We start from the raw sequence: 11,617 nt of genomic DNA on the forward strand, positions 1-11,617 counted from the left end.
CAGCAGCAGCAGCAGCCCTCTCCAGGAAAGGTAAGATTTATAACAGTGTTACTGCTCGATTCTCTGCTGTCTGCTTTAATGACTCCATCCTCCAAAAGCCACTCACACAGAGGAGAGTGTTGAGACTGCAAGCAGTGTTGTTTTTGCACAGCTACTGGCACTGTGACATCCAAACAGAATTGGAGAAGGTTTTCATAACCAGAAGTTGTTTTTTCAGATGTCTGGAGGGGGTGGTAGGTTCCAGAGAACTGAATGTACAAGTCATTCTGTAGTTACTGTTTCAAGTACTCTCAGCTGAGAAAAAATGAGTTTGTATAACATGCTATGTTACAGTGTAGTTTCTTCCCACAAGAACAAGTTTTCCATATTGAAATCTAACCATCTGTATTATCCAGCTGAAAAGTTTCATGTCTGCACTGTTTCTATGCTGAGTTCTAGCACTGTACATTTCTTTCATAGCTATTGGGCCTGTCTCCAGCTCAGCTTTCCCCAAGCATGGCCCAATTTTTATAAAATCATTGCCTAGCGAGAAAAAGATTGTCTTAAATGTCATCCTTGTCAAAGGCACAAGAATGTCTTTTTGCATAGAAATGCTAGCAGAGCATTGATTTCTTTTTCTTGCCTATCCTTTCCTTCTCCCCTTGCATGCTTAAACTCATAATTTCCTTACCTACTGCACAGACTATCCAACATTGCAAGTTCAGCCTCAGCCACACTCTTGGGAGGCAAAATGAAGAGGAAAAACAGGGACAATATTAGGCTACCACTTTGAAAGATCTTTGAAGTGGATTCCAGACTGCTCAATGACAGAAAAAAAAAATTAACTCTTTACAGACAGCTGATTTCTAGAGAGCTTTAAATAATTCTACAGTTCAATGAGATCTTCCAATATAGAATCTCACTACACGATTTAAATATTATTGCTTAAGTCTCCAGACACCATGCAGAGCTCTGAAACTCTGAAAGACATCTGAGAAAGGCATTTAAGTTTAATTTTTCTGGGTAACTGATTTATCATCAGACTTTGCATTGCAGCCTATTTATGTTAGCTGCTATCAAATCTGACATCACTCCTTAATAAACACATATCCTGACTGATAAAAATAACCAAACCATGAAAAGAACCCACAAATGCATCAAGTACCTTCCAACCACAGCAAAAGCTACCAGCATGCTTCACAGCCCCCAATTCCAATAAATGGTCTCCATGTATACTACTATTCTATAAAACTGTCCTGTACACAGATTTGCATTAAATCCTCCATTGTTTACACATGTAGTGTTAATTGAACAGTTAAAACCTCACCAGAATGATTATACATGCTGGAGAAAGGAAAGCTACCATTTGTTAAGTATCACTGGTGATGCACGTCCAGCATCTCAGCAGTAATTTGAGACTGGGCACAGGTCTCTTGGTAAGAGAAGTCTCACTTTGTTTGCTTGGTGACTTGTCAGGTCTTGCTGCCCACTCTCCATTGCACCATGTTAGACATTACCTGTGCTAATTATGTACTGTACAAATGCACCAGACTGATGCTATAATCACTGTCTGTCACTGAACTGTCAGTTTTCATCAACAATGATCTCATTACTTTATTTACAGCCTGGCTAAAGCACTCTTTTCTGCCCTGGTCTAACTGACTGACTGAGGCAATACCTCATGGCAGACACTATGATTGGATTGGGATTTTTTTTCCAGTGCCAGCAATCACAAAGCCTAGAAACTCAGCCTCCTTTTTTCTCCATTTCTTTAGGTGTAAAGAGAAACACAGCTGATAATGAAATAACCTATTCTTTTTTCAATGGCAGAAATGCTATCCCGAGTACACTGAGAATACCTTAATCTACTTACAACCATGCAAATTCAATCAAGTCAATTTCCCCAACAAATTCAGACAAAGACAGAACAATTTAAAAATTTGTAAAGGAAAGGCTTTGTCTTCCTTATCATCAGTTACAGGGCTTACCTGAATTAACTTCTGTAACAATAAAAGAACCACTTACAAAAGAAACAACCAGGCCCTCCCTTACACATTTGAACATTTGTTTCTTCATCTCAATTCAAGTGGCAGCCTCTGGATTTTGTTAAATAGTTGATACCACAGGTCTCCCTCTCTGCAGTTCTGCTCACCACATGAGCACCCACACCATGATCAAGCCAGACGTTTTCTTTGATAAGCTGAATGGATTCAGATTCTGAATTAGTCCCTATGAAGTGCTTGCCACAATACCAGGCATTTGCAAAGCTTTTCTTTAGAGCCTGTGCAGTTTTTAAAACATTCTGCTTAAACTGTGGGCACCAGAACCTGACTGTGACCATGGCAGTCAAGAGCCTCTCTTCTCCTACTCAAGTTTCCTCCTACAGCCAGGAACACACCTTATCCTATCATCACAGTGGGATCTCATAAAAGCCTCAACTCTTTTATGTTGTACCTTAATTCCTGGAGGAGAATCTTCTGTTTTGTAAGGTTTGTCTCTTGGAAGGCCAAACAAAATATATTTGAGGGCAGTGCCTGATATAAACTATAACCTGGCTGCTGCTGAAAATTTACCAAGGCTTGCAATTATTTCTGTACATGACACTTCATGACGGCTAAGGCATCATGACATGTCAGAACTTAAGATTAGCCATTTATCAAAGTAGAGACATATTATCTGCTTTTTAATAAAAACCATAGACTGTGTATCAGATGAATTTAAAAGGTGAACGTTGTGCATTATGCTGCAAATTGAGATGTTCATGTGATGTATTTTACAAACTACAAACTGTAGCATGCAGCTCTAATTGCAGCTGAGGCAAGAGTCAAATGTGATGTAACTTCTGATATTATCCTTTCTTCCAGTTTCACATACCAATACTTCTAATTCTATAAGAGATAAGATTTTGCTGCCTAGGTGATGCAAGATATGAAAACAAGTAGGAATTATTCCCTGTTCCTACCTAGAAATCTCTCTGTTGCCATCTGAACTAGAAAGTGAGGTTGCTTGAATAAAGCAGAAAGCCTTTGAAGGGCAGCCAGGGAGCTCAGTGCCATTTAGGGAAGCATTGCTCCTACCAGCAGGCAGCTCTCCCAGCCAGAGCCAGGCAAGCCCCAGAGCTAACTTAACCCTTTCACACCAAAAGGCTACTCTGGAGACAGCACAGCTCAAAGTGAACCAATGGTGAGGAGAAGATTTTGAATAAATTGCTAAAGGGTTGACTATTTTTATGGTTTTAAAAAGAAACATTCAGACTTAGGAACAGCACTAATACAGGCCAGGATGGATGGAAGGGATCTCTTGAGACAGTCAGGCAGAGTCAGCTGGAGCAGGTTGTCCAGATCCTCTCCAGTTGGGCTGTGAATATCTCCACAGATGGAGATTCCAAAACTTCTCTGAGCAAGCTGTTCCAGTGTTTGATGGTATTTTGCTGCACGGGACAAACATGGTGCAAGTTGTTCTGACACAGCTAGAACTCAACTGCCTGGATTCTGTCTGCAACGTCCCTGTCTTCTAAATACAGCAAATGTAGATACAGACAGACACCTCACTAAATTGAAAACAATTCATTAGATCTATGAGTAATTCACAATAAAGATAGAGATTTTAGTTTTCCTCCTTAGAGGAAGATTTTCTTGGTAGATGCTAGCATCACACTTGGACAGGATATTTTTCCTCCTTATGCTTTATTAACAACATCTAATTAATGTTTTAATAGCAGAATGCTATATAAGCTATATAAGCCACTAATTCCCATTTAAGCAAAAAAATGCAACACTTTCACTGAATGTTTAAGGAATGTATGCACCTGAGGGTTTAAAGTTTAGTCCTTGATCCCTGAAACCTGTGTGGACATGCCAGACCCCCTGTACTCCTGAGCCGTCTCAACACAATCACTTTACTCTTGGCCAAATGCTTAGTAAGTTGCTGTGTTTACAGGATTGGGATGTTCAAAAAACATGTATTGGGATATCCTGGAATGTAAATAAATGAGAGATCTTGTTGTTCTAGAAAACCTGGCTGGAGGTATCCCTGAATTTGCAGTAATGCAAATCAAAACGCTTTAGAAAATTAGGCTGATAATATTGATACTGTGCACCAGGAGATGCTGCTTTATCTTGCTCCATTATCTTCCAGAGAAGCCCTGCATCCAGGGATCTCTTTAACGAGTCAGAAATTCAGTAATCTTTGAGTAGTACCTTCAGGACATTCATATCTCATTGGGAAGGACCAAAAGTAAACTCTCTGACTAGGATAAGAACAGTTTCAGCCAATAGACGATAGGTGCAAGTATTTATCAGTTATTGATGCTCTAAAATAAAAAGCCATATCTTTTGTTGAAGTTTAGAAAAATATTGAATTTCACTTATACCTTCTAAAGAAATTAGGTAGCTTGCTCTGTATTTGAAACCTTTGACAAAAATTCCTCCAAAGAGATAAAACAATGTTAATTTTAAAAATTATTTGAGATGTTTATCACTAAGAGCAATTAAAAGACTGTTTTAAATTTCAGGAAAACAAATCTTTGAGTTTGTTGAATCTTCACTTTCTTGGTTATGATCTCTGAATGAGACTATATATCTTTATTTTCTCTAAATCAATATTCAACAGGCATTAAAAGCTACCCTTATGAAGATGTATCGAGCTGTTCAGAAGAAAAGGCTCTTCACACCCTGGAAAGGTATCCAAAATCTGATCCAGTTCCAGTCCACTCACCTAAATTGCTGTAGGTAGCACTGCAGGTACTGAGATCAGGAGAACGTGGAGCTTCTTCTTTCTCCTCCTCGGCTGGCGGCGCGCGGGCGGACGAGACCGGGATGACCGAGGCGCTGCCCCCATTGTCCTGCTTGACAAACACAGCTCTGGGGACACGAGGGGACAGCTCCTCCAGGGCCGGCTCGTCAGGCACTTGACTGAAACAAACACAACAACGTCACCTGGAGACACCAGCTGGGCACTGAGCATCTGCAGGAAGGGGAATGAGCTGGGAAAGATGTAAGTTCTTTCACCCTCCTTTTCTAAGAACAATTATCTACAGTTTTTATTTTCCTTAATGAGGAAAAATCACTTGTGACTGAAATAGTAACATGTTAGTTACTACTATTATTATTATTATTTTAACATATATAATACAAGAGTTCATGCCTTTTATATAAAAACTACAATAAAATGTTTTACAGCTTGACTCATAAATATGCAGGCAGAATTCTGGGTAAAGCGAGTGGGACTCATGACAGCAGCAGAGTTTAGGGTGCTTTTTGCCAGCACAAACAATTGTGCCTCAAACAAATATAACAAGGTATAGCAAGGGGGATTAAGTCCCAATAAATGCATAAAACTTCAATGATACTTTTTCATATCCTAGTAGAATTTTGGGAACTGACTCTGGGAAACAGACCTCATTTAGGCCAACAATCTCTTTCCCATATAAAATTCTCCACCATTAAAATCCATCTACATTGGGCCAACTGCAAAAGGCACTGAAGACATTCCTCTGTGCCTGCTCTTAGCTATGAAGTTTTAATCACACTGTGATGATTTATAGCACAGAACCCTGAAAATTGTGCATTTACTTCATTTCCATCGATATATTTATTGCAGTGTAATTTAAAAATTATGCATTATATGCATTAAAAAATGTTGAGATTTAATAAAACCCCACAATCATACTGAAAATATAACAGCAATTATCAATAATATGCCACAAAAACATGTCAGAGCAAAAATATTTCCATGCCTTTATGTTCTCTCACTTGCAGTAACAAATACTCATTACAGGCCAAATCTCAAGAGCATGTGTGCTGTTTGCTAGTTCTCATTACTACAGCCTGATTAAATATACCAGGAAGAATTTGAACTACTTGTGATTTCTATTAGGGATAGGAATGACAGACTTCCATTAAAAAACAATCAGCATGTCATGTATCTGTAGAGATACTTAACTTTTGCGATAAGGATTTCAAACTTCCACAAAGAGTTAACATAAATTATAGGCATATGTCTATGGCAAAGCCAAAACCCTGAAAATCCTGGGACACAAATCTTGTAGCAAGTACAAAGATTCCAACATGCCAATGCTCTGCATGACAAAACCCAGGACAGTGCAGTGAGCACATGCTGTTTCTGCTCAGACTCATGAATTTTAACTGCAGGCTGACACAAACCAAACTCATTAGAACTTGTTAGTAAAAGAGAAAAAATGGCATAAGTTCAAAAAGATGTAATCTTTAATCAGCGTACCGTTTTTTGTTCCATTTTAGTACCATGCATAGGAATGGTGTGAAGAACGTTCCATGTGCCATAAATATATCCACATTAAAGAGTTAACCTCAGTAATTTCAGAGTAAAGCAGACATAAAATTAAAGCAGTAACAGGGCTCTCAGGATAAATTAACTGAAGACTTGTAGTTGCTGTAAATAATATACATACCTGCATGCCTCTACAGGAATGTTTTCTTTAAGAAGAAATAGATTCTAATAGCTTCACAGTTCTGCCATTGCCACAAACCAGGAATTATCCCATCTCAAAGTAACTTTTTAGTATCAATTGGTGAGCTAAGAACATACTCATTCTCCAAACCAGACACATGCATGCACATACACTAAACCTAAGCTCAGAAGCATTTTGCCAAAGTAAACCAAGAGCTAGAAAGGAAGAAAGAAAAAAAAAATACCAACTCACCCACTGTACTCACTCACACAATTCCCCATTAAAGGAAATTCTTTCAGGGCCTTCTTGAGTCTTTTAATCATGTCTTGAAACTCTGGCGAGCCATTGATTCCACAGTGTTCTGGTGTGCTACAAGTTGTGCAAGCTGTGAGCAAGAGGGCTGAACTCTGCACAGAGTGATACACCTACTGCACCTTAGTGTTTACCTTGGGGGGCTGGGTCCTGCCAAGGCCCCGGGCAGCCAGGCACATCCAGCCCTGCCTTCTTAACTCCTGCTCTGCCTCCCTGCAGGGCTGCAGCGCTGCATCACTGCTCTGGAATGCCGCTATGGCCTTGCTCATGCCTACTGCGCCCGGAAAAGCACGCTCAGCTCTCCAGAGCAGCTTTAGGAAGTAACACTAACCTATTGTTAGGAGTAAGAGAGTATCTCCAATCTGTATTCAGAGCCTCAAAAGAATACAGTTTGAACCACAGCAATTAGAGGTCAGGTCATGAAATCCATGGGGAAATGCCTCCCAGTATCTTAACGCTGAGGACAGAGACATCAAGCTTATGTACACGGTGCGAATGTCAACCCCTCCAGTGGCACTGGCAGGATGCAGGAGGAGTAAAAGGAGGAACCACCCTCACTTGGGAACTCCAAGAACCACATGCCCAGCTGCTCCATGAACTAAACAGTTAAAATGACTGGTTTTTCAAGGAAAGAGGAGCAGCTGATAAACAGGCAGTTCTCTCAGATTAGAACTACTAAAACCTGATTTTGTGTAACTTTCTATCTGCTTACTGGTAACAAGTAATACTTAAAGCTATCTCCTTATTTGGGATATTTATAGATATTTTGCCAGGATGGGTTCTTTGATGCCTTGTATAAGAGTACATATTTAGCATCTACAACAGTGTGTGCAGCTTCCTCTCTCCAAGTTTTTTTTCTCCCCTTTTTTATTTCAAAAACAAACTTCATAGAAATTAATTATCTTAGAGAACTCTGCTCCTCAGGCACAAATGGCTGAAGCTGAACAACTATTTCGTTAGTGGAGGAAACAGCCCTCTGCATACAGACAACGTGTCTGTTTTCCTAAGAAGCTGAGGTAATGTTAAGCAAAAAAACTTGCCATAAAAATGACTGTCCTTCAGACAACACCCCCCTGAATTTAAATACTTGTCATTCACGTGTGCAGAGACTCAAAACTGTTTTAAAAGTGTTATTTTCTGCAGGGACAAATGCCTCTCTTTCCTTCAGGCTCTCCTCCTCCACGTTTTTTGGAGGATAGCCAGAAGATGATGCGGCCTAACTCGCCTTGGTCTTTAGGGAACAGCAGGATCCAGGAGGATGCCTGTGTAGTGTGTTAATTCTGGTGAGGACACTGGAATCACAGCTCTTGTGTGACCTGTGCTCTCCTCTATGCAGAGCACGCCTGCTCAATTAGCGTGATTAATAAACAGCAATAAATAAGAGGGAGATAAAGGGGAACGTTTATAAGAAGTGATTGTGAGAGTATATTCCTGAATTAGGGTCAGATCCAGAGGTAAAGGTGAGGGAACACAGTTCTGTACAAGATAGCACATAAATCCCAGTGGCAGGAATTAGTGACAGAAACAGAGAAAAGCTGATGTGGCCTTGAGGCCAGCACAGCCTCTGATCTCCTCCCCGAATGGACATCAACACAGCAGCCATCAATGGCAGCTGTGCAGCTGGACATGACAAGGAAGGGGACTTCATTTTACACACACAACAAACCAACTGTGTAATTTGTAGCTATATTAGTTTCAAAGAGAGTGCTTTGAGATACCCCCAGGCCCTGCACTTTTAAGCTAATAAAGCAAATATAAAGCCTAAACTGACTGAATAAGCTTGAGGAAGAATGCAGAGGTTAATGGCTGGAGGGAGGTCAGAGGCCACCTTACCCAGGAACTTCTCTTCAGAACACTGACCACTTTATTCCTGCACAACACTGAGCAGAGACAAGCCCAGGTTTCAGTCACAGGGCACTATGGATACAGAAAATATTCCAGTGGCTCCTGCAGTTCAGTCCCTACACAAATAGTCACTGAAGAGGAAAGTGAAACAAACTTCTCAAATGACAACCTGAAACTTCTAAGCCATGAAATTCATTCCTAATTCTGATTATTGAGAAGCTGGCTTAGTCCTAAAGCTTGAGAAGGTTTTTTTTCAGATCTTGTATAATGCGATGTTTGCACGGATAAAGGGAGTACACTTGATAATCCAGTAAAGACATCCTGCTAAGCTCTTTAGTGTCACTGAAACTTAATGGTAATGAGTTTCACAGATTAACTATGCATTATAAAGAAGATATTTTTCTTTATCTGTTTTAGGTTCTCAGTCTTTCCATTTTACAGACTGTATTAGAGGAGTTAAGAACAATAATACATGATTTACCGTTGCCTAATCTAAATTTATGAAATAATAAATGGTAAAGTCCCTTCCACTTGGATCTTTAACAGTTCTCAGTGTTTACAAGTTCTCACATAAAACGTTACCAAACTTATTGCCTAATGCACATGCAGAATTTCCAATTCTGTTAGAATTGGAAAATGTTCTAGAGAAAAATCTCACATGTTTTTAATTGATGAAATGGTAGAAGATAGCTAGTTAATACTTTTAAAAGCACTGCTAAGCACTGCTGAGTAAGGTAGATAAAGCTTGCTGACACCTAGATAAGAAAAGCCCTTAAATGGATTTGACAAGAAGGGAGAGCTGATCCACCTTAAATTTTCAGGGAGAATTTCTCTCATTTCAGTAGACTTGCTCAAGCAAGGAATTTCTTTTCATCTATAACATCCTTGAAAATTCTCATCAATTTACTCGGGCTGTACCTAAAAGGTTCTGGGTTCGTGTGAGAACTTCACCCTCAGAGTTATACCAGAAGCTTTCCAAGGAAAGAAGGACTTTGTTTTAAACAGAACCCTACTGTGATTTCACAGATTTTCTTATCTTCCCAAGCAGTTTCTGAAGCAGCTGTGGAATCTGCAGGACTGGATCAGTGACAGTGTGAAAGTGGAATGTGGCAGTAGTGGTTATTCCTGCCTGTCTCTGGATGAAATCCTGATCTTAATGTATGGCTACATTTTTGTAGAACACTGATTACCATTGTTTCCACTGAGTGATCTGTCACAACATCCATATTCCTCTATACAGAGCGCAGATCTATTAGTCATGAGCTCAAATCCTTTTGCAAAAATTCACACAATCTTAGGAATTAGATTAGTGAGCACAAATTTATCTATGAAGAAATGCCTCCTTATCTGAAACAAAATAAACATAAAGACCTCACTACCTGAAGGAAGTATTTCAGGAAAGCAGAGTTTTATCTTCACTGCATCCAAGACTGCCCCAAAGATCCCATAAAGGAAAGTTATGGCTGACTTGCAGCTGTGAAAGGAAACTCTTGAGTGTAAGATGTAACTGAAATGGAGATGGCTGTGCCCAGATCAGATTAGTTCAGCTCTGATGTGCTTTATGAAGACAGCCAAGGAAGCAGCAGGACTGCGCTGCACTTTGCTTTTAGGAAATGTCTCAATCTAACCAGTTGCTGCTGGGTATGAGCAGTGATGTCTCAATGAAGGAGAGGAGAAGCCTTTATCTTATGAAACTCCAATAGGAACACTCTGATCCATAAGATAACAAAGCCTTTGAAGGATCTTTTTATTCAACTTGAGATGAGTGGATTGCACGCTGTGCTGTACCACCTTCATCAATTACAGTGACTCAGGCCAGAAATACCATGTTATCCTTTGGTCAATTTTAAGTTTTGCCCCTGAGAACAACAGCTGCTTCATGAATTAAAGGTGTTCTCATTCTGATTAATGATAAAACTGACATGACTGCTGATTTTTAGCAAAAATTAATCTATCTACAAATTTTCAGTAAATTTAATATACCGTTATTTGCTAGCTCCTTTTGAACCAGCATATCTGCATCCTGCCATCAAACAGAAACAATCACACTGACAAACCAAAACCAAGTTCCTTTGTGTAACAGAAAGATAATTTTCAGCTATCTGAAAAACTGACGTTTTGCAAGTGCTGTTCAAAGGGAAACCTGACCTTTCTAGTGATAACTTGAAATACCTTCAGCTGTTTTGTGGTTGTGTTATCAATGTTTAGCAGCTTTGTAATCCATTGCAAAGTAAGGAAATACTGGATCTTCATTAAATTTGCTTTTGAGACCTCCCTAGTAATCTGACATTTTTAAAGCTTATCTTATTTTCCAGGTCATCAGTTTGTTTTTCCAGAGAGCTTGCTGTTCTTGGCATTCTGAGTTAGGGAAGTGTCCTGCTCACTGATTGCCATCTTCAGGTCATCCATTCTCCTCTCTAAGCCTCTGCAGGCTTAACTGAACATTCTAAACATCTTTTTCATGCACATATTTTAGCCTGAATTACAGCTAACCTTGTACTAATACCTGGAGGGTTAACACAAAACATTCAAAGCTTCTCATGGGTTATGCTTCCTGCTTGTGAAAAAATGGCATTTAGAAATCCTGGTTCTTACCCACCAGGATATTAAAAACAAAAGCCAAACCCCTTAACAACAATGAAAACCTTCAATTATGTGGCATTATAAGGTTTCACTTGGTTTCATTATTAACATTAAAAAGTATTAAAAAACCCTAAATAACTCAAGGCACCAAGAATATAAGAACTGAAGCATAAATCAGTGGAGCACCCACTGCCCAGAGCTCTCACAACTCAGCACCTCAGTGTATTTTCTTTGAAATTTGTAGAAACCAGGGAACAATATTGTCAGAAGATGAAATTCCAATTCTAACATGTGGAAAATTCCAGTTTTCACCGGGGAAAATTCTGAGATATGTTTTTAACCAACATCCTTGTGACTTGATGAAAACTAAAGAGCAAACATACATTTGGGAATAAGTGAATGAGAGATCAGTGAGCCAGTGCCTTCAAAAGGAAGGGCAGAAGGAGAACAGGACACATTCCAAGAGCA

The 11,617-nt window shown here is 39.5% G+C and overlaps 1 protein-coding gene across 7 annotated transcripts in view; it reads right to left on the reverse strand.

Annotated features, from left to right (window-relative positions):
- PEAK1 (pseudopodium enriched atypical kinase 1) overlaps positions 1 to 11,617 on the reverse strand; it is a 110,670-nt gene that overhangs the window by 19,381 nt on the left and 79,672 nt on the right. For 6 of the 7 annotated variants that reach the window (XM_021543413.3, XM_021543419.3, XM_021543417.3 and 3 more), the window contains 2 exons: positions 6,662 to 6,778; positions 4,696 to 4,892 (listed from right to left, as the gene is read on the reverse strand). In XM_021543413.3, coding sequence (XP_021399088.2) covers positions 4,696 to 4,892; positions 6,662 to 6,778 — 314 coding nt within the window. The remainder of the gene's footprint in view (positions 1 to 4,695; positions 4,893 to 6,661; positions 6,779 to 11,617) is intronic. The other variant, XM_021543420.3, reaches the window with a different exon arrangement.

Source organism: Lonchura striata, chromosome 11, assembly GCF_046129695.1.
Source record: "Lonchura striata isolate bLonStr1 chromosome 11, bLonStr1.mat, whole genome shotgun sequence".
Classification (NCBI taxonomy): Eukaryota; Metazoa; Chordata; class Aves; order Passeriformes; family Estrildidae; genus Lonchura; species Lonchura striata.